Here is a 23731-nt window from a genome sequence, read left to right as displayed (position 1 = left end):
CGTTTGGTCTTTCAAATATGGCACAAGAAGGCAGAAATGCAGAAGAAATAACAACAATTAACATACAAGAATAATAACTTAGGAGACCACAAAGCTCGGCAAGAAATTATTTCGTCAAATACATATCTTATTTTGCGTGCTATCGCATTCTTTCTTTATTTGTGGGTTGTGTGCAATGTAAGGCTTTTTCGTGGCGAAATAATGTTTCACCAACCAGCCCCAAGCAGCTACACTTTCGGCTAGAAATACGGCAGGATGGAAAAAAATAACACATGCACAAATACTCGATCTTAAGAAAAAACACTGGTTTTTGTTTCGCTTACTTTCTTGACAATATTCATTCTAAATAATATGCATATGGAAAAATATTACGTGAAAGTGCTTGCTAAAGCACGGCAGGCCAATCCTAATACAATCGAGCTGAAAGAAATAGCAGCGAAAAATTAAAGACACTCATTGCTGGAATTGAAATGTCCCAAAGTTACACAAATTACACAAGAGACACCATGGTGGAAACTACCGCAATTAAGATTCTTTAACGTACTGCTGACCCCAGACCACATATATTCGCAGCCATTTCCTCTTCAGACATATGTCCTAATGCCTCCTCGCTCTGCGATCTTTCCTCGTGAGTTGACAAGATGAGGTGATGCCACGCCGGCTTCATTTAGTTGTCGCCCATACACACACACACACACAGGTCACCGAAAAGTGCAAGCGAGACAGTAATGCTATTGAGCCCAACTTCAGCCGTCCCCTCTGCCATTAACACAATGACGCCTGGGACAAATGACACGTACTTGCTGTGGACTTGCCCAGCTGCTGCAACTATGAGACGTTGTCATGCCGGCCCAAGCCAAAGTCAGCATGCCAGTCGAAACCCGACTTGCGGACGGGACTGAACCGCACCTCGCATTGCAGGCTCTTACATCTAGGCGGCCAATTTGGCCTATTTTGCAAACGGAGGAGCGTGGCGATACTCTTGCTCCATTCCCTCCCAGGCTTTGAGGCCATCCTTTCAATGAGACATTGCTAGTGCTACTTAGTGAGCATCCACACTCGGTATGCTAGCGTTCCGCGATATCTGTTCTTGACGCAGAGCTATTAATTTGTAAACTTTGTGCTTCTATTTTTTTCAAACTTGGTAATTTTTGAAAATCTTTTTAACAAACTTTAGCCTGAACATCGAAATTACGCTGTCAACAGACACTACAATTTAACTTTCTCCCTCAAATGCAACAAATTCTATTATTATCAGTCCAGGGGTTATCTCAGAAAAATGTTTTTTTTTGCGTTTTACATGTATTTGAATAGGCCGCGTCGGAGTTGGGCCCGAGCTAAAGCTTCCTCCTTAATGTCTCTGCCTAATTTTTCTCGAATCTGCAATGAACAAGTCTGTCTTGGGCATTCTTGGGCATTGCAAGGGCCCTGCAATGCTTCGCTACGTCCCTTTGTTGGTCGCTTTGTATTTTGAGTGCTGAAGAATTTTTTCGAGCGTTGGAAAGGGTATAGCGGATGCCTGTAAACATACTGTGTCGGTGTGTGTGCCCTTGTGTTATGCCTGCTAGCCGAGAAATGTGCTTCGATGCTAGAAATAACTAAGTCATGGCACAAGATGCGCACAACTCGGCAGTACTGACAGACTGCACAGAGACTGATCGTAAAGCATGTTGTCGAAGTCGCGAAATTGTGAAGTTGATTCCAGAACCAAACGTTTTCTGTTTTAGTGGGGCTCCAGGCAGATTCTGCCTCTTATGATATGATATGCAACCGCTGGACTACTGTGAATAAAATTTCTTGAGTTTTCGAGAGAAAGGTAAATTTTAGTTACCGAAGCAGCTACATTTTTTTTCAAGTTTTGCAATAGCAGGTTGATTATTATAAGAAATGATGAAAGTCGAAGTATCTTCTTTTTAATTTCAAATTACATGCCGAAACCCTAGCGCTGGAATGTGAGTGTGACGTCACAAATATCAAAGAATATTTTCGTACTTGGGCCCCGTTGGCTCAGTAAGATAACGTTGTCGAAATTTTCAACGTTCAAAATCTGGCTCCTTTAGGATACATTGTAGTTGATTTGTACTGATACATAATTAGCTAGACCATCGGACACGCCATGGAAATCTATAACGTCACGGCAAGCCGATGCGGGAACTTCACGGTGGCGTCGCCACTCGTCGTTTCTTTTGGCACTTTTCCTGGTTCGCCAAGCTGCTTCTTGCAGTGAAGGTGGTATTTTCGGTATCGTAGGGGGATAATTTTGTAATAGAAATGTAATCAATTTTGTTTAGCGCCCCATTAGTTTTGTCCGCTTTAGATGCTTTAAGAGGTGCTGTTGACAGCATCCCAACGTGCTTATTTACTATTGAATTACGCAGTTGAATTCGTGGTATTTATATTGTTTTATCGTCCTTTTTTTTCTCAATTTCGGAAATTAAAAGTTATGGAGTTTTACGTGGCAAAATGATTATGAGGCACGCCGTAGTGGGCGACTCGGAAAATTTGGACCACGTGGGGTTCTTTAACATGCACCTAAATCTAAGTACACGGGGGTTTTGCATTTCGCCCCCACCGAAATGCAGCTGCCGGGGCCGGGATTCGATCGCGCAACCTCGTGCTTAGCAGCCCAACACCATAGCCACTAGCCAACCACGGCGTGTGTTTTTGAAAAATTTCAAATTTTGCGAATAAACTGACAGCATGAATTAAACAGTGTACGCTTAGACCCGCCGCGGTGGCTTAGCTGTTATGGTGTTGAGCTGCTAAGCACGAGGCCGAGGCATCAAATCGCGGCCGCGGAGACCGCATTTCGATGGCGGCGAAATGCAGAAACGTCCGTGTCACGTGCATTTAGGGGCACATTAAAGAACCCGTGGCGGTCAAAATTAATCCGGAGTCTTCTCTACGGCGTGCCTCATGATCAAATTGTCGTTTTGGCACGTAAAACCCCAGAATTCGTTCATTCACTAAAAAAGAAAAAAAAAAAAAACACGCTTCCCAGAGTCTAACTTTTCTTTTAATGCAAAAAACAACTGCAAATTTGGCGCATTGGATGCCGCATTGGATGCAATTGTCTCTGTGTCACCACGTCTTTAGACAACAGAACCAGAGCTAAAGCTTTCTCTTAAGAGGAAGCTTTAGCTCGGGTGCTCCTATTTAAATACATGTAAAAGGAAAAATCGTTTTTCTCGGCAACCACAGCACTAAATTTGACCAGGTATGTTGCATTTAAAATAAAAGCTTAAAATATAGTGATTGCTTGCTTAGAATGTTTTTATTCAGGTCGTCAATATTTTAGTAAAAATTGACAAAAATCGCACATTTTCGGAAGACGAATCTATCAAGTTTAGAACTCTAACTCAACAATGAAAACCGATATAATTCTGTGAATTGCATAATATAGCACATCTAAAGCGGACAAAACTGTTATGTTACACGTGAATCTAAAAATAAACTTGGTATTATGAAAATACACCTTTTGGCGAACCCTCGCACACGAAGTAACGAATTCACGTAAGATATAAATTTACACATTTAATTTTTCCGCTTTGAATAATCTGATGGATGCCGTTTACAGAACCGCGATATCTGTTCTTGATGCAGAGAAATTAATTTTTAAGTTTCATGCTTCTACTTTTTCAGACTTCCGAATTTTTGAAAACTGGTTTAACGAAAATCAGGCCCCGAATCGAAATTCCGCTCTCAACAGTCACTAGAATTTAACCTTCTCTCTCAAACGTAACAAATTTCATTAAAATCTGTCCAGGGGTTATCTCAGAAAAGCATTTCTGCGTTTTACATGTATTTGAATAGGCCGCGCCGGAGTTGGGCCCGAGCTAAAGCCTCCTGCTAATGACCGAGCGTATGCATCAAATAGCCATGATGAAGACGCTGCGAATGTAATTCTGTGGAAGAAAATCGCTGAATTCGTGCTAGTCAATTTCACAAGAATAAAAGGTTGCAACGTGTGGTGCACAGCAGAAAGCACTTTGGACTGTAACGTACATTCTTCATGCGAATCACTAACGAAGCTCTCAAAGACATTCAACTTTCGCGTATACTTTCCGCCCGTTCATTGAATAACTCGACTGTGTAAAATTTGTGTTTCGTTGTTGACGATCACATTTATGGGCTGTATCCTTTTCTCACAAGGCGCGCGCACACTGCGGTCTTAATTTATCCTTAGACCAACAAAGAAAATGCCTTTTCAATATTGTAGTGCGGCGTTTTGCGGCGGCGAACAGCCAACTTCTACTCCAGCCTGGGGTCGGCCTTCAGCGCCCCCGCGTCGGTTGCGGTTGGCAGGGCGTTAAAGTGCTATAGCATTCCAGTGCAGCCGTGGTTGGTCGCACTAACCGCCACCCAGCGAGGCTGCAACAGTTTGGGAACCAAATTCACAAAGCTTTTTGTGAATTTGGCCTCCAATTTCCATTGGCAGGGCGCCTTCACTGATAATATGTTCAGCTCTAGCGAACACCTCTACTGTAAGAACTTTTTTCGGATACGTGGGCCCAGAACAGTCATTTCTTCGACGCGCTACGCGGTGTACCAAACACCGCTACGCGGTGTTTGGTACACCGCGAAAATCTTACACTTCTGAACGAAAATCTTACACCTCCTGTCAGGCCACGATACGTGCAATACTTACGAGTATTTAAAGAGTTTCACCGATTTTCAGAGCCTTCTTAAGAAGTAGGCAACCAAAACTAGAGGTTTATAACAGCGCTGACACCAAATTTTCCTTTCTATGGACTGGGGATTGCGTACACTGTGATGTTGACCAAGTCCAACGTCTTGCATACACTCTTAAAAAGGTTTGAACTCTTTGGGGCTTATCTTGTCCTGCATCAACATAAGTCACCCGTTTTGCGCGCCTTTCCTTCCTTTGACGCTGCGCAGCCGGTACTTCCAGGCATGCAGGAACGAAAAAAAGGGAGCATACCGCAACGCGATTGAAACCAAACATGGCGGCCCAACACGTGATCGAACGTCAAAGTGCGCGGTTGGTTTTAGTGTTCCCGCTCTGTAGGCAGAGCCGCGGCCAGGCAGCTGAACAATCGCGCGACGCATAAAATACTGGCGTAGCTACTGAAAAGCAAACGTTTCAGCAAATCTCGATTCTTGCTCCGCGATCTCGACGCAAGAGGTCACGTGTTGGGCCACCACTGTAGCGTCACGGAGCGTTCGCTTGCCAAGGCTGGCTGCGTGACGTAATGCTACCTCCTATATTCTTGCTCCCTCCAGGCTTCCAGGCTACGAACGAAATGCGCGTCATCAGCGCGACATAGCATTCCCGACAGGAAAGTAGCGAGCACAGAACTTTCAAGAAAGGAAATGCAAGCAAGGCAGATGACGATTATCGTTGTGGGACAAGATGAGACCCAAAGGGCGTAAACTTTTGTAGGAGTGTAACTGGCGAAAAGAGTTAAAGCTAAAAAAAGAAACGTGCAGAGGAATAGTGGACGGACATCAGCATTTCTCTTTCTTTTAGTATTAATTCTGCTCTCCAGTTAAGTAAGACCAGCTAGCTCAACAGTTTGTCCTTCTAAGTACAACGTCGCTTCCTCTGATCCCCCACAATAACTGACACTTATCGCTTTAATATACCGCCACAAAAGTGCGATTCTCCCCTTTGCACCGGAGGCGTAAACTGCGTCCCGTGCAAGGCTAATCAAACTTGACGCTGCGCGCTGCTGCTGCTCCGGTGTCACCCCCGGTGCCCACCTGTTGCAGTCGTAAGGGTGCGCGTGGAAGCCGTCCCGTCGGCAGGGCAGCTGCTGGCCGTCCCTGAAGCTGGACCGCACGGGAGCCCTGAACGGGTGCATGGAGTGGTGCGGCACGTAGGCCGGTCCCCGGGACACCTGGTTGAAGCACGGGTCGTCGTAGTGCGGCTCCACGCACATCCGCTGGTACTCGTCGAACGCCGTCCCTTCGGGGCAGCCGAACGTGTAGAGCGTGAAGACGCCCGGCCGGTTCCGCACGGGCGCGCACCGGTAGAAGCGGCCACAGTGGTTCGGGTCCCGGTAGAAGCCCTCCTGGTAGCACGGGAAGCCTGCGTTCGGCGACAACACGGCGACACTGCAGTTATTGACACCGGAGAAAGGGGAAATAATGATTAGCTCTATTTGATTTCGGAGCCAAATTAGGTTTGGTTTAGAAGCTAACCTAACCTAAGGTTACGTAACCTAACCTAGCCTAGCCTAGCCTAACCTAACCACTACAGAAGCTGTGGCCGCTGAATAGTCATAGGAACAGTGAAATGAGTCATTAGTGACTCTTTTTAAGGGCCCTGGGACAAAAGTGAAAACGCAAAACGAGCCGCGAAGGCCTTGCTATTACACATACGCTGGCCAGTTTTAAGCAAATTATTTGATATCTTGTCAGTCATCTGGTCTTGATTTGTTTATTTATTCCTAATTTTCTTTTTTCTTTTTCTCTTTTGTCTTCTCCAGCTCTTGTATTCTTTTGCTCGCTGCTGAGCATGAGGTCGCGGGATCGAATCCCGGCCACGGCGGCCGCATTTCAATGGGGGCGAAATGCGAAAACACCCGTGTACTTAGATTTAGGTGCACGTTAAAGAACCCCACGTGGTCGAAATTTTTGGAGTACTCCACTACGGCTTACCTCATAATCAGAAAGTGGTTTCGACACGTAAAGCCACATAATTTTTTTATTCTTTTGCTGTTCCCGTTATCTTAAATACTTCATCTAAGTAGCGGAGTCCCCCCACTACGACATGCCTCATAAGCAGATGGGGGTTTTGGCACGTAAGATCCTGACAATATTTTTTAAAGTTTTCTTGACACACAAATGAAAGTAAATCTCGCAACAGATATTTCCGTGCGATGACGTCACACGGAGTCACGCGACGCTTCTTGCCGTGTAGCAGGCGGTGCTCCTGCTGACTGGAGAGAGAGAGAGAGCGCTATAACGTGAGCTCGAAGCGGCGACAGGCCGTGACACTATGACAGAGGCGGCACCGCGATAGGCGCAGGAAAGATGACGCGTACACAGGCGCATCAGCCGCCCGGTATAGAAAGCTCACGACGCCGGTATAGGTCTGGCGTTTTAGTGCTTGAGACGCCGCGTCGTCGTCGGCCCAAGGTTGCGCGTCCTCGGCACGGCGAACGCGAGTCGAGTCGCGGAACTGTCCGCGCGGGGCGACGTGTACGCGACGACGCCGCCGGAGAAAAGACGGCAGACTGGCGCGGCCTTGCAGAAGCGCAACCCAATTTCCGGCAAAGCTGCTTCTTTCGAGCAGTAGTGAAAAGGAAGTTACGTTGCCTGTCTAATTAAATCACATACTTTAAATCGTTGACCGTGCCCGTTTGTAGTAGTTGAGGAATTTCTACGAAGGCAGTAATTCATGCACACAAACTTTACTTCACCAGACCAGCGTCTACTGGAGCTGAAAGTATGAGCGGGTTAAGCACGCATGGAAAGGGCGTTTAGTGCGTGGATTTGCCTTAACTTCGTATTTCTGGCTTCAAACGGCTTTGTGACAACTTGCAACAAAATGTTGCCTTTTAAATGCAACAATTCGTTCTGATTGTGGATGTACGCAGAGACCTTCGTGCGTGTAGAAAATTTCGATTGAATTGAAATTCAAAAAAAAAAAAAAATGTCGTAATAAGTAACGCCGCAAGAGCTGCTAAAGCCACAAGCATATACAGGTTTTACATCTCTGGGAATTTAGGACATTGCCTCTTCCGCTATATGTCGAACTTCACCGCAATGCACAAGCGTAATTTAATAAGCAACAGTGTCAAAAGATGGCACTTCAACAGGACACCCCAGTTTCAAAAACTTTCGCTAATCATTGTCGAGAGGGTACGCCCCTCTAGTAGCTTGACTAATAACTTCCTCGCTGCGCCATAGCAGTGTTTTCGTTAGGATGGTCAAAATGCCCGTTGAACTACGCTTGTGTATGACAGATGGCCAAAGGGGCAACGCGAATTCCTGTTGCGCAAATCCAGTGCTTGCAACTCTCGAGTAAGCCCTATAGCTCACCCGCAGCTACCTATTCGCGCAACAACCACTGGCCCTTTGGTCGTCCCAGATATGATCAACGCAGATCACCAGCTATGGAATTCCGCTTTGATGTCACAGTGCTTCACTGCGCACACAGTCATCACTTCCTTCCTCTTTTCTTCTTTCTATTCCCCCTTTCCCTCACCCCCAGTGTAGGGTATCAAACCGGACGCTCATCTGGTTGGCCTTTCCTCTCTTTGCTCTCTCTCTCTCTCTCTCTCTCTCTCTCTCTCTCTCTCTCTCATGTACGACCTACCGTTCTCGTGGTTGATGAAAGATTGCAGCGCAAGATTTCCCCCTAGCAATATTAAAAAAAAAAAAAAAACTATGCGATGCATCGCGGTGAAACGCTATGGAAGGGACGATGACTGGGCGCAGCCATTGAAGAAAGAGCGCCGCCAGGCGTGCTATAATCGGCCCCCGGTGAGCCCCTTAACGGTGCCGCTGGCGTCATTATTATGCAACGGACAGCATCGCTTGTCGACGTCGTCGCCGCGTAGCTGGGCGTGCTGCGCTCGCTTGACCTCCGAGCCTTGCGAGCACAGCGCGGGACGAGAGAGAGCGAGCCACTTTGGAGCGACCTCCAGATAGCTGTCGTCGTGTAGCATCAACTCGTAAGCGATGGGGGTCGGCATGGTTTCGCACCCCTGAGGCACGTTACGGAGCTGGCTTTGAAGACGAGCCAACGTCTGTTGAGAGGATGCGTGGTTCGGGGGCGTAGTCGGAAAATAAAAGGCACGTTTTCAGAGCCGGCCTTCGTGGCGAAGCAAATTCTGACGTGTGGCGGGTTGGGAAAGGTGAACCGCGATCTTTGGTTACAAACGTGTAGGTATGAGTGTACAATTCTGTTGATTGCGATCACGTGCTCCAGGATATGCAGCCAGTGACTTGCGCGTTAATTATCTCGGCGGCGGTAAGACAGGTGGCCGCAGGGAGCAGTCGTTTCATATTTCAATCGTCCAGTCGAGACTTTCTTGCCGCCCATCTTTTACACGTCCGGGAATTCCGAACCCCAACCCTTCGGCTATCAGTCGAGCTTCACCGTAATGCACCAGCGTAACTCAATGAGCAGCAAGCAATTAAAGAAGCTGGTATTTCAAGATATCGGCGCAATTTCAACAACTTTCAGTTAGCAAAGTCGGGAGGTCACTCCCTTCTAATAACACAAGCATTTGAGCGAAAATGCGTATGTTATTAAGAAGAAGTATATTCTTCAAGTTGTGAACTGAAAATTGATTAAGTTCGGCCGATCTTTCGGAACATCATTCTTTCTATGTGCGTCCCTTTGAGTTACGCTGGTTCATTGCAGCGACGTTCGAGAGGTAGCCGAAGGGGCAATTGCAAGTTAAATTTTGCGCCATCAGACATCTCGGAGGCGCATATCTCACACAGGAGGCCTGAGATAAGAGTCTCGGCGCGAACCACAACTTGCTCTCTCCAATAATGCGTGCGCTTGAAAATGATCTCGGAAGGTTTTGTGAGGATCCGTGAGAAGAGTAACTACTTCCTCGTTGTGAGCAAGAACAAGGGAGAAAGTTTGAATCGTTTGAAGGGAATGTTTGCGTATGGAGGAAGCGTGGCTGTGAGCGTTCTTGCTGGTGTGATAAACAGTACCGAATTAACATTCTGCGACCACTTCAGGCACAAGGAACCTGTAGCCTTGGCCAATTATAAATGCTCTGTGAACAAGTCATTTCGTCGTGGACAGCAACCTAAACTATTTGATTTGATTTGTAGATTCTTACAAAATTTACTTAAATTGAGTGCATGCTTTAAGGAGTACTAAACCATACGACATTCATGTGCGCAGTATAGCATAGTGCATGGGCTGGAACTTCTATATGTTAGCCTTCTCTTGTTTCGTGCTTGTTGCTACTTCTGTTTTGTTTTGCTTTCCGTATACTTCGTATATTTCTGTGTTTGTGGTATGTGTGTGCGTGTAACATAGAAAAAAAAAGGCAGCCTTAATTTCTTGGCTGTGTCTTGGGATAGCTGCCTCTGACATATAGAAAGAGGAACCTGCTTTATGCAGCTGATAATGAGCCGTCTCTCCCACCTTCCCGTTGATCAACAGTTAATAAACCACGATTGGTACGATCTCGCACTCACCCTGCGACCTTGCGCTGGCTAAGGAGACCGCAAGGACTGCGGCGGCAAGCAGCGCCCCCGGCGTCGGCCGCTGTAGCCGCATGGTGCAGCAGCCTGCGAGGAACAAGAGAGGGCGTTAGCGGGCACCGACACTCTATAGGTTGCCTGCACAACGGGGTTGAAAAGTGGGTCAGTTGGTGGTTGACTCTATAGTGAAACCGTCAACGACGAAGCACACTCAAGCGCTGGCTTCCATCTAAATATCACTGCGTCGAGCCATGGGAAAGAGAAGGCCAAGAACCGTGAGAAACCAAAGAAGCACGAAAGTGAAATCAAATTCATACGAATATGCAAGGCTCTTTTTTTTTATCACAATAAAAGTGCATAAGCCACCCACTAATGAATCTCAATGAAACTGACATTTTTAGATGACACTTTTCCTTCGCCGCTCGCCAGGTGCATGTGTCAGACGGTGTGATGTTCGCACACCGGAACTTTCCGTGGCCGCTTTGATTTAACTTTCGTCATTATCTTTGCGGCTCCCACGCTTTTGTGATTTCTTGGGGTTCCTTTCCCGCTTTTTCCAGTAACGCATAAAACCATCTACTGTGAGAATAAAATTTAGTTACAAGTAAGTGCTTGTTTGTTTACGTAGTTTTTCGTCATTGTTTAGGCTTGTTTCACATTTTGTGTAAGAGTACTGAGGACGTTGTTCTTCAAACACAACCGAAACAAACACTGTGGTAGATTGCGTATTCGGAGGCATACAAGTTATTATATTGAAAGCCGTCAGAATACGCTAGCTGCACTTTCACAACACGAAACACATATAGGAGAGACGGAGTCGAGGAACCGGGCAAGGGAAGGCAGGGCAAGTGACAGGCGATGAAGACACGTGACAAACGCCACTGTACTGTCTATACGGCTCCGCATGATAGAGCGTACTTTAGGGTATCAATCGTCATTTACAGCGCATGCATAGACGAGGAACAAAAAGGTCGACGAAGACAAGCGCTTGTCTTCGTCGTCTTTTTTGTCCCTCGTCTATGCATGAGCTGTAAGTGACGATTGATACCATGGAATACCAACTAGCCCGTACCCAAACCTTGTTTCGCACTATAGGAGTGTTTGAACAGACGTAAATCCAACGGCACGTTTTTGCGACCACTTGATGTGTGACAGTCAATTTCGTTGTCGAATAATAGATTCCGTGGTACTTTAATTCCTGAGGAAGTTGTAAATTAGTTTGCAGAACGGTAGAGAGGTGAGCCTAGCTATAGCTTGCTAGGGCCTGCTACACTATACCAGACAAAAGGGGCAGGGAAGAAATTATTAGTGATAACAATGACGATCAGAGAAGCGGGGCGTATATATAAAAGCCCAGAACGTTGCGGCATCTCTAAAGCCTTATGTCAGTGGCTTGTAAAAACGTTAGAGCTGCCCATTATAATTACGTACTGGATTTGCTTACGACGGAAAAATAAGAACAGCTTAGGCTCTCAAGTGTTCATTCCTGCCTTGCACACCGAGCAGCACTGCGAACGTGCAGGACAAGCAGCGCAGGCATGATGTTCCAATGCTGAATTTGAGAGCTCATTATACGCAGTCCTAAGCTTATGCCATCGGTGTTACTTGAAGCGCGAGCAAGAGAACTCTATTTAGAACGCCCGATACGCGCATTACGTGGTAGCGCGATCAGAAATCGCTCTGTAGGCATTTTCTGAGCCTGTTGTAGTCCGAAATATGGGTTTAGGAACCCGAATAATGCCACCGGTACAAGTTCATGCAAAAGCGAAACTATACAACTAAATAAACGGTCGTCGTTGTATGGGGTTTATATGGATGGTAAAGAGAGAGAGAGAGAGAGAGAGAGAGAGAGAGAAAGGAAGGATAGGATAAGCGGGAACGTCAACCAGACTAGAGTACGGTTTGCTACCTTACACTGGAGGTAAGGAAAAGAGGGGATAGAAAGAAGAAGAGAGGGAGAGGACGAACACTGAGGGAGCATGCACAGGATGATTATAAATGGTCACTCACAGACAGGTAAACTTCAAGGACTGCACGAGTGAGAGAATAGCTTTTTGCGCCGGTGATGAATACTCGGAGAGTGAATAAAGGGAAAATCAGGCATCCACCCTTTCGTAGCAATTGCTACATTATTATTACTTCTTTCCACCTTGCGGGTTTCCACAGAACTACTACGTCAAACTCGGAGAGTGGCCTCATCAGCTACGGTTCGAGTATTCTTTACTCAGAAAATAGCCCGGAGTCCAGCCGGTTTAAAGTTGTACAGAGCGATAGAGAGGCATTGGACGTCGCATTGAGGACAGGTACACAACAGATATAGAAACGAGCACAAAAATAACGGGGACGAGGAAGTGCACCAGCCAGAACTGTTTGTTGGCCGTGCCGTCGTCTATGTGTCTTCCTTTTGTGTGTGTTTTAATTTGCGGCAGAAAGCAGCGCCATAGAGGCACTCCATCCAAATATGTACCAACTCGGCCAACAACGAACTTGCCTGTCTGCTTGTGCTTTTTTCATGACATTGTTTACGTATGTACAGTGCGTGCCGGAAATATGGCCCCGTTACGACCCTCTAATCCCAATAGCCTTTGTCGTACGGAGATCGTGGCTCAATCGTGACCCCTTCGGAGGTGTAGAAGCAAAGTACTCAACTTTCTCTCCGGTCTTCCATCGAACGACGTCGTCGCGTGGAAACGCAGCGGACGCGCACGGTATTTAAGAGCGTGACAGAAGCCGTGACGCGCAGCCGCCGAAGTCGAGTGTGTGGCGGACGCGCAAGGATGCCGCGGCCTTGCCATTAAGCGTCGCCCCCCGGTGAACTCTCGTTACACGCGATGCGCGTCGTCGGCGACGACGAATCGGACAGCCGCGGCAACATCGGTGTGTGTGCGCGAGCCTGGCTGCGGTCTCGCTTGTTGCGTGCAGTTAGTTGTACCGTGGGTGCCTCCGCGGTAGCGTGAACTCGGACTACCTGTTTTGTAGCGCACGTATGCGAAATACTGACGTAGATTTGCGGAGAATGCGTAGAATTCGAACGTGGCACCACCGCGAGATGCCGTTAAAGTGCTCCGCCGCATCTGCACCTTCCTTCCTTTCACCTTTCGCTTTGCTTAAGCAACGACGGTTTCACCTCAGTTGGTTGATATTTAGCATGACAGGGCATGGCAAACAGGCTTGCTGTTGGAATAGTTGGTACATGACGTTTAGAACAAAAAAAAATAAAATAAAATAAACAGTGTTAAACACGGGACAAGAGGGTTGATTTGTTTCTCTTTAGGGTACTTTCTTGTCCCGCAAAATAGTGCCGGCGTGAAATTACCCGTTGCATAACACGAAAACCAATTGTCTGCATGCCAGTTAGTATTATAGCATATAATTAACCGTTTCAGGAAAGCTTTGCTTCACATTGATTTAAACATGCGCGTTGCATCGGATTTTTGTTTTAATCATTTATAAATTGTGGGATGTTTAGGAGTGCTGAAAGGAAGTACGCGCACAGTGAAAAAGCACTGGACATACATTTGTATGACGGCGTCATTAACAGGAAACCGGAACAACAACAAATCTAGTTTGCATAGTCCCGCACCACGTGCCACTTACAGCCCGAATAACGGGATTGAAAGTGAGAAAGAAAAAGTAAACTGGCGGACGGCTTGGGATCACTGGCGTCAGCAGCTTCCGGCGCGCTGCACCCAACTGCGCGTAGACGGCGAACTCACGCGTTGACCCTGGCCTTCGGCGCGTGCGCAATCGTTGTCCGTTGTGGCAACACAAAAGGCGCGTCGCCGTCGTCTTTCAAAAACGAAACTCGCGTTGATTGCGCGCGCTGCCAGGCGCCTTAGAACAAAAGGCGCGGGGGTGTCAGCGTGAGAGAAGAGCGGAACCGGCAGGCCTTCCGCCAGCTCCGATGCGTTGTAGCCTTCGCGGTGTTCGCCGTTTCGGAGCGAGGTTTGGCGCGTTGGGGCAGTTCGCTTTCGCCTCTTTGTTTCGCCTCGTCATTCCGACAAGAACACGCGCTTAGTTTTCAGCTGGTTTCCGCTAGATGGAAGCGACCGAAGAAGTCCAGTCGTTTTTGCTGAGAAACTTGCACGTGAATGCGCGCAAGTTCGAAAGCGATAGAAGACTTTCAGGATAGCGCGCGTCCTTTTCCGTGCAACGGCCGAACTGCGAATTCTGTTCGGAAAAAAAAAAGGGCATATCCACGCAATCGCTGTCGGTGGTACTTGACCATTTATCGGTCGAGTCGGGCTGAATCACTTGAGTTTCACGAGAGAGCGACAACGTGGTCTAGAGAGAGAGAGAGAGAGAGGAAGGCAGGGATGTTAACCAGTCAAGAGTCTGGTTGGCTACCCTACGCTTGGAAAAGGGAGAAGGGAAAAAGAGAGAAGGGAGAGAGAGAAGGTGCAGAGACGTGTACGGGCAGTACTTGAGTCAAAGCCGCTCGCGCAAACCAGACGTCCTGAGAAAGCACAAAAGTTCCTTCACTGCCTTCTGAGCCGATGATCGGTGGTCTAGAACGCGTGTTCTTTACTTGAGCTGGTCAATCGCTTATTCTGTCTAATGGTTAAAAAAAAGAAAATGTAGTATTCATTCCATTTCTTATACAATCAAATGGAGAAACTTCCGGAAGAGCACCTTCGTTTGAAAAATATATTTCTCGCGCATGCGCAGAATATTTCTTGCAAATAGTCGATTCAATTTATGCTGATGGTAGAACGTCTTCATGTGTTGAGTCTTGCTCCATCGCAGTTATACTACGCATAGAAATGCCCAGCAATCAACGTCAGTGAGGTTTATAGGTAAATTCTCGGCAACCTTTAAGTGAACAAAGAATAATGACATGAACTTAAGAAAACAAAGTGCAGCGCTAAGGTACTAGTACCAGCCTGAGGTGCACGACGCAGTTATCCGAAATGCGAAACTCCTGTAATAGCTAGCGTCGCACGATGCCGCATCGAAACAACAACATCGCGGGATCGAATCCCCAGTCACGACATTTCCATGGGGGCGAAATGCAAAAGCACTCGTTTAGCGTTCATTGGGTGCACATTAAAGGACGTCAGGTCGTCGAAATTAGCCGGGAGTCCACCAGTACGGTGTGCCTCATAATCATATCACGGTTTTGGCACGCAAAACAACAGAATGTTTTTTTTTTTTTTTTTAGAAATAACAACTTCATCGCAGCAGATTTATAGAGCATATCTGTTGAATAGCGCACTTCGTTTCTCTTTTATTCTCCTTTTATTATACTTCCTCAAGCGGGCCCGGCAATGTGCCTTACTTGGCACTTGACAAAAGCGCGCTTTTGTAAGCGCAGGTGCACAAAGCGCAGGACTTAGCACCCGGCGCGAGTTATTGTAGCACAGCAGTTGGTCATTACACGGCTTCCTACTGCACTGGGCACACGGTCCGGGTTTCTAAGCAACAAAGAGAGACCGGAACAGCAACCCCGAATGTCCGTTCCCACAGACTCATCCGTAAAACTGAGATGAAAAAAAAAAAAAAAAAGAAGTTACACAAAGGGACGAGGGGAATGTCCGGATTTGGAAAATAGAAAGCGAAATGTTGGTCCAGGTGACAGCAACTACCGCGCTCGTTCGAGTAAGCGAAGCACGCTCATAATACGACGAAAGGAGACGCAAAAAAGCCTCTCTCTCGACACACGGCCGCCGCACAAGAAGCGAGGAACGGGGTAGCTTTGCTCCGTGGCTTCCACCACTGTTCCTCGGGGAGTTGCCGCTGCAGTGGTTCGGGGAATCGGTGGCTGCGACAAGGCGCCGTGCCTCTCGCGGTGCGAATCGTTTCTTTCCCCCTGCTCGCGACGGACAAGAGAATGGGCCCGCGGGGGACGTTGTCCTTCTGCGAACGAGCCAGCGGAGAAGACCGAACTGCACGCCCGCCAAGTCGACGGCGGGAGAAACCTTGAACCCCGCAAACAACGATGTGACCCTCCCGTTCTACGGCTTCGACCGAACATTCGAACCGTTTCTCCTTGCCTTCTACCCTGAGCGCGAAAAGATGGAGAAAGAAACATAAGAAACAGAAAAATTAAAAAAGAGAAAGAGAGCGAGCAGTACATTGGCGTACTTGAGAAATAATGTATTCGCCAAAATACTGAACAAAACTCAAAGCAAATTTGAAGAATGCCGATAAATAGCACATACAAAATAATTATAACGGCGTCGGCGAAGCACGGAAATCTTGACCCGGCGTGCAAGGGTCAACCATTCGGTCGGACCGGTCAGCTCTGGAAGGTAGCCAGCGAACGGGGTACGCGCTAATGCAAGCATTTGCATGCAGCGGCAAACTGCTCTCTGTGGCCCCCGCGTGGATGTGGTATAACCGTATCAGCGCGGCCAAGGAGAAACAGTTTCGATGGTCGCGAGCTTTCGGGCGCCGCTATGACGCGGTGCGTCGATTGGCCGTGCGTCCCTATTTATAACTCGAGAAAGAGTGGGCTTCACCCTTACCGTTGCGGTAATTTGAGCTTGCCCTACAGCGGGCGAATAAGAGATTGCGTGGCTTCCGCGTGCCGTCCGACCTTCCGGCGCTTCAGAAGTAATCGCGCGTGCAATAATGTGTTTCGCTATGGCGCAGCAGTGTTTGTAACTACTCCGTGACTATACGTTCCGCTCAACGAGTCCCCGACCCTCCGTTTTGCCTCTCATTGTTTGTTGCAGACCAATTTATTTATTTATTCAATACTGCCAGCCGCCATTTGGTAGCCAAGGCAGGAGTGGTACAAACATACATCGCTGTACAGCGCGATGCAACAAAGCGAGCGCGCACACAATAAAAAAGCAAACACAGGAGCAAGAACAAATATTTTGCGTTTCTAAAAAAAATGCAAAATAAATAAGAGCATGAACAAACACACTGCGTCTATAACAGAGACACGACAGCAGATAAGAAGGCATCTTGGTTTGTCAAGCTGACCACGTCACGCGGAAGCCCGTTCCATTCTGATATTGTTTTTGGAAAGAAAGAAAACTGGTAAGCTTTAGTTCGGCATCGTGGCACTACTATTGTTGAGTTGTGTTTGCCGCGTGTTGGGCGAGAAGTGTTATATTCCATGTAAGAGTCAAAATTAATGTTTGCTAAATTAATAATAATACCATGCAGCAGCTTTAAACGGTGTAACTTGCGGCGGGATTGAAGCGTCTGGAGTTCAGATTGCCTTAGTAGATTAGTGACAGACACATGTCTACCATATGCGTTGTAGATGAGTCTTAGTGCTTTCTTTTGAACACCTTCAATGCGATTTATATCTACTTGGGTGTGCGGATCCCAAACAACGTCTGCATATTCCAGCAATGGGCGTACTAATGAAGTGTAGGCCAATGCAAGGCCTACACTGCAAACCAATGCAAGGCGAGGGTCCGAACAACTTGTCGTTCGTGGTCTATCCCCCTACTGTGGTACTGCGCCACAATAAAAGAAATAATAATAATAATAATAATAATAATAATAATAATAATAATAATAATAATACCATCTTCTTCTTCAGTTCGTTCGCCCCTACGCCTTTCCAGCCCTATCAGGCGAACATTCAATCCTGTCTATCTTACTCGATTATTTATGCAAAGACAAAAGAGATCGAGTCCGGACATTTTTTTTAATGAAATGATTATTAGGAGCGGTTGGCGCGTTTATGGCGGCACCGGCTACTCCTTGTCACTTCGCAAAGGAAATAAATATGCGCAAGAAGAGTGAATATTGTGACAAATGTGGCACTCAGTAGAACACCAGATGTATCACAACAATAGAGTCCAACTTTACATGAATCACTAAGCTTAGTGCATGAGTTCGGTATACATACGCATATATGAAGTCAAATATTTTGAATGTCCAAAACACAGAGAAAACAAGTAATTAAACTGCTAATACGGAAGACAAGTAATTACACATAGCGTAAAAACAGACGATTACCACATAAATCAATTTTGAAAACATCTATATCACTCATTTAGCTTATTAGGATAAATTGAAGTTTAATATTTCCTCAAAATGTTTGTGTCCTCGAAAAGCTTTTATAAAGCAAAAAGTGCTCTTTCTGAAGATCCGCTGTTGGCCGTGGACCAAGTATCTTTTTTAGAATGAATGGCCTTCTATCTAAAAGCAATAAATTTGCTTGCTTCGTGGTAATTCATATTTAGTGCACTCGAGGAGGAGATGATGCACATCTTCGTCTAGATGGCCACAAGAAAACTGCGGACTACAGGCACGCTATATCCGGTACAAAAGGCGTAGTAAATGCAGTACCAAGCCGCAGGCTGTGCACTAATGTTTCAATTTTTCTGTTTTCTATCAGATATGACGGAATTGATAGGTTTATACATGGGCCTATAAAGTATAACTCCGAGTTGTTAGATTACTGATCAAACCAGGTAGTTTTACTGAGACGACAGGGTAACTGTCGCAGGAGCAGACGGATTTCACTGCGCAAAAGAAGATTGTCTCTGCGTTATTGTGCACCCGATTCACAGCTGCGTCCGCTGCAGTGCTACAAGGAATATTGCACTGTCCGGGTAGCCTCTGAAATGCAATTACGTGATTCAGTGCGCCTGCTTTTCTATGTTCTTTGAGCGTCTTATACAAAAGCAAAGTGTTCAAAGAATTTTCCTTATTGATTTGCAGTATAGACAGAGCGGCTTGCGAATCGCTAAAATTAACCCATTTTTTTCGCATTTTTTAGTGATGTTATGAAGCGCAAGGCACACAGGATTGCAAACATACAGTTCCGCCTCGGTGGAAGATAGCTCTAGCGCAAAATGTGGAATGACGAATGCCGAAGCCGAAGAATTCTTATGGATTTTGTGACAGTCCCGACATAGTTTTAACTAAACTCTGTGTTAATACTTTTTTTTTTCCTTTACTGCGAGCACGTGGCACGAGTGTTGGCGCCGCCTTGTTCTTCCTCGCTAGGCACGTGCCGTGGAAGCAAAGAAATTGAAACACTGGTCGCGATAGCGTCAGCGTGGTTTCAGATAGCGGGCGAGGCTCGTGCGCCCTCTCGATCAATCATTCCCGGTCATGCGCGGGCCGTGTTCAGCTTGCAGTGATACGCGAAGGCTTCCGTGTACAGCGATGCTCGTTAAGCGAGCGTAACTGCCTGTTAGTTTACTCTCGGCCCATTATAGCAACATGTCCATTCGCAAAGTCCGGCACGTCGTTAGCTTGATTTAAATGCTTTTTCTGAGTGACATAACTGCCGCGAAAAAAGCACGCACACACGACGACACAAGTGTTTCTTTTACCTTTTGTGTGCGTTTGTGCGCCTTTTGCGGCAATTATGTCACTCTGGAAGAAGCAACTAAGCCAAGAATACGTTCTGTTAAGTGCTATTTCGTTTGCTTGTTTGTACAAGACGCCTTCTCAGTTTCTCAGATGGCTGTACAGATGACAAATGGCGACCATCGCAAAACCATTCTCCATGTCGCGAGATCGTGTCTGCCCTGCACATGCGCGTAATTTTTTGCGCCTTCACTAGTTTTAAGACGAAAGCCTTAGATCTCTATGTTTCAAGGTCGCGTTGTGAGGTACATAATACATCACGTGACTCAAGGAAGGCCGGAAGCGAACCAAAGCAGGTCCAGCCATGTGTAAGAGAATAATAATAATTATCTAAGTTAATTAATGACTGATCAGTGGTTGGATTAAGATTTATTAATGAGTATTAAGTGAATTAGTGTGATTAGTGTGGATTAAGGTGAATTACAGTAGGTTTTACAAGGTTTTCGCCTTCGCGTCTCTTAGGCGATAGCTAAGGACACCTGCGAATTTTTGTCCCCAACATCCAAAAACATGCGCACTGAACGGGGGCTCCTTCAACCGCTTAGAGTAAAACACGCGCACATTTGGGCGTAAGTCACCGGTACTCCATTACCCAGAGGGACGCTAGCCACATTGGAGTAGCGAATGAGCCAACGTTCTTAAGGGCTGCCGAGGGCGACACCTCTGACTTTGCGACGTCTGACTTCACGTGATGGTACTGAATTTGAGAGTCGTTAGGAATATGCTCTAGTTTTCTTTCTTTTTAATCGTGTTGACCGCCATGTCAACTGTGAATGGCTACCTATGAAGTGTAACAGTAGTCCCACTGCAGAGCTGCAGAAATTCACGTCGTAGGCACAATGAACTCTAACAGCGATCAACCATTGGCTCTGTAGGTGACGAGTCCAGTGGCACTAGTGGCCCGGATTGACCACCCTTGCCTAAAGAACATAGGTGAGGGCACAAACTCTGCAGGAAATTGTCGTGCGGTGGATACAGCAAAATAGAGTACAGAGGATATGGTCGTTTAAACCTTTCCATCATCGTCCATAGACAAAAAAGAAAGCACGCCAGACCCCCCCTCCCCTCCCATGTATCTTGAGCAATATGTAGTGCAACTTTTTGCAAGCTGCTATAGGCACGTAAGGATCCGAGAAAAAGTCCCTCTCGAAGAAACAAGCGAGATCCTTAGACGCTTCCCTTGAATGTATGCACTTCTACTTGAACCAGCACGCTCTTGAAGTCACTCGAGTTTGTGGTTAGTGTGAAGATTTCACTGCAGTTCTTTGCATCAGCAATGGGCGACACCAACAAGTTGTACAGCCGGCCGCAGTCTATACTTGCGCTAATTTAACCAAGGACAACTAAAATGAGAGCTCGCTTATCTCCTCAACAATACCTCAGGAACGCTTCATGAACAAGCCAGAGCGGTAAGGTTATCTACGCCTTGCGATTGTATTTGCGATTCCGGGAAGAACCCATTAAGTAGGGCTGCCTTGAATGCACGACAAATATAACGGGGAATACCAGAGTAAACTAGCAACGTCTAACGTGCCATGAGGTTGAAAGCTGTGGCGTGGTATAGGTGACGTGATAAATAACGAAAATATTCAGTCAACCCAAGAATCAGAAATAACGATTGCGAGAAAAAAGGGGCGGTGTAACCTTCTGGGGCGTGGGGGGCGTAAGTCTCGGCACCCATCACGTCCCCGCACCCTTCTTCCTCTATAAATCTGCGAGCGGTGCGCGAAGCAATCGTTAATTGACGCTTTTAATTAGGCGCGGGGCGGCGCAGGAGGTGTCGGTGCCTGACACAACACGCACTCATCCATTAGCAGCTACAGCAGCGTCAGCGGCGTCAGCGGAGGTGTGCGTTGTTCGAAAACGAGAAGAGATGCCGTCAAGACGGCACGTGAACGCACCAGCTCTCCGGGTGGCTGTTGCTCCGGTGAAGGACCACCGCGTGGGATGACGGAAGACAGTTGGGCGTGATGCTCCGAGGAACGCCCGCTACAGCCCCCCCCCCCCCCCCTTCCCCCTTCTCTGAATAACACCCAGTCCGTTTTGCACCGCGGTGTGTGCTAGAGACCGCGCGGTCACCTTCGTAAACCGAGGGGCGTGGGATACTGTATAGATTTGTGACCTATAGCTTCGCTTGCATGCGAGTCAAGCTCGCACAGAACAGACTGCGTAATTTAGCCAAGCCAACCACACTGTAGTAAATGTATTCGTGATCAGGTAAACAAGGAGGCGTGAAGTAACGAACCAAGAAGCACTGTCCATTGGTCGATAAATAACCAACGGGGGTTTTACGTCCCGAATGTGCACAGGCTGGGGGAGCTTGAGGGACGCCGCGGCTGGGGGCTACGAATTAGTTTTGACCACCTGCGGCTCTGCAACAGTGCGCACAAATCTAACTAGACGGGCGTGTTCGTACTTAACTCCCGTCGGAACGGAGCCTGCGCAGCAGCGTTGAATCGAATCCGTGAGCTCCTCCCCAACAGGATGCAGTGTATACGCCACCAGTCACCGAACCAGCCACGGCTCAAGTGGCTTTCCGTGCAATGACGCCAGTGCATTGATATCCACATTTCTGGAGACGTCTCCGGTAAATCTTCTGCGAATTTATTGTTGTGGTGTCGCAGGAACCTCGCCGAAGGTATGCGAAAAAGGAATGCAGAAATCTTGCAGTGATCTAGTGGGCGCGAGAACCATACATTGTAGGTCTTGTGGGTATATATATATATATATATATATATATATATATATATATATATATATATATATATATATATATATAAAAGACGAGTTGCAGCAAAACACAGGGGCAGCAACTTACGTGTACAAACTACAATTCACGAATACAAGCAGTGATATTATTTTGCGATTCGGAAAGGTGGAAACTGCTGGACGCTGTCTATGAACGATTACAGTGCCCGAGCTGCTCTATTGATTTCTCTGTTTCGGCGAGCGACTCAAGGGGCAGTCGCCGAGCCCAACAGCGCAGCGAGGTGCTTTCATATTCACCTCGTGACATCGTCCTTTACTCATTTAACGATTATACCCGTCGTGGTAGCTCTGTGCCTGTGGCCATCTGCCGGTAAGCAGGAGGTCGCTGGTTAGATACCCTGTCGAGGCGAACACATTTCGACGAGTGCAAAATGCGAAAGAAAGAAAGAAATGATCGCGTACGTAAGTGCACAATAAAGTGCGCTGAAAGAACCTCCCAGGCGGTAAAAATAAATCCGGAACCCTCCACAACGGCATCCCTCGTAGCCCACCGTGCAGTTTCGAGACATTAAACGCCACACACACAGAAAATAACGATAACGATACAATGTTTGTGGAGTAGCCGGGGCGATAAAGTATAGTTTCAAAATTCATCTAAGTAAATCATTCGAGTGCGGCGGATGCGTTTCGTGTAATTCTGCGATCACGGCAGCACAGGGACGGCAACAAATGGTGACTTCGTTGTCGATTTAGGTGCGCTCCCGCTCTGTTGATGCCCGACTGACGCACACACTTGAGTAGGCACAGCAGTGTTTCTTCCTCTAATGACTAGACATTAGTTATAGGCTTACAGCTTCCCTGCTAGAGGGCAGCGAAACAAATTGAATCTGTACCCTGCAAAATGCGGTTCAATTGATTAGAGTGGAATCGTTCGGAACTCCCTAGGACGAAGCCTATAGCTGTCGTTCGCGCTGAACGAGACCGTTCGTCCTTGGTCGGTTCTTTCGTAGAGCTGTATAGACATTCGATAAAGCGGTGGTAACACCTCTGGTTTTCGGGCTTCTGCCCCAATCCCGCGTCGCTGGGTCTCCGAGACACTCTATAGCAAAAAAAGAAAAGAAAAGCCTGCGGGGAGGCCTCCTCATCGCCCTGTACAGAATCGACGGCGTCTCCTCCGAGCAGCACCAATCTGTACATCCTCCATTCGAGGTCGCTCTATCCTCCGCGGCGCACGCGGGGCGGACTGCGAATCGTTCGCGCCGTCGAAGCCGACGCAGTAAAGCGCCAGGAAGGCGCGCCGAGGGCGACGAAGGTCCGCTGTTGTGCTACGTGCGGCAGCCTGCATCAACGGGCAACGCGTGTGTACACACACACGCACACAAGCAAGGTCCAACGCGACGCGTCGTCTCCTTTTGTCTCCGCTCGATAGCGCGGCGCGCGTCTCCGCTGCCGTGCGCTCGATTCGTCATCTGGGCGTGCGTGGCTTGCCTCGCCTATATACGAGCCTGCGGACGCGCGCAAGCCGCTCGTTCGACGACGCTGATGGCTGCCTCGTCACCCCCGCTGCCTCGACGAAGCGCCGTGT

General features: G+C 47.4%; 1 protein-coding gene across 1 annotated transcript in view; it reads right to left on the bottom strand.

Annotated features, from left to right (window-relative positions):
• Positions 1-23731, bottom strand: part of LOC126525559 (uncharacterized) — an 84766-nt gene that overhangs the window by 11958 nt on the left and 49077 nt on the right. The window contains exons 2-3 of the mRNA XM_055067950.1: positions 10141-10233; positions 5725-6052 (exon numbers count right to left, since the gene is read on the bottom strand). Coding sequence (XP_054923925.1) covers positions 5725-6052; positions 10141-10222 — 410 coding nt within the window. The 5' untranslated portion in view covers positions 10223-10233. The remainder of the gene's footprint in view (positions 1-5724; positions 6053-10140; positions 10234-23731) is intronic.

Source organism: Dermacentor andersoni, chromosome 8 (genome assembly GCF_023375885.2).
Source record: "Dermacentor andersoni chromosome 8, qqDerAnde1_hic_scaffold, whole genome shotgun sequence".
NCBI classification, from domain to species: Eukaryota; Metazoa; Arthropoda; class Arachnida; order Ixodida; family Ixodidae; genus Dermacentor; species Dermacentor andersoni.
This window is presented reverse-complemented; position numbering and strand designations above follow the sequence as displayed.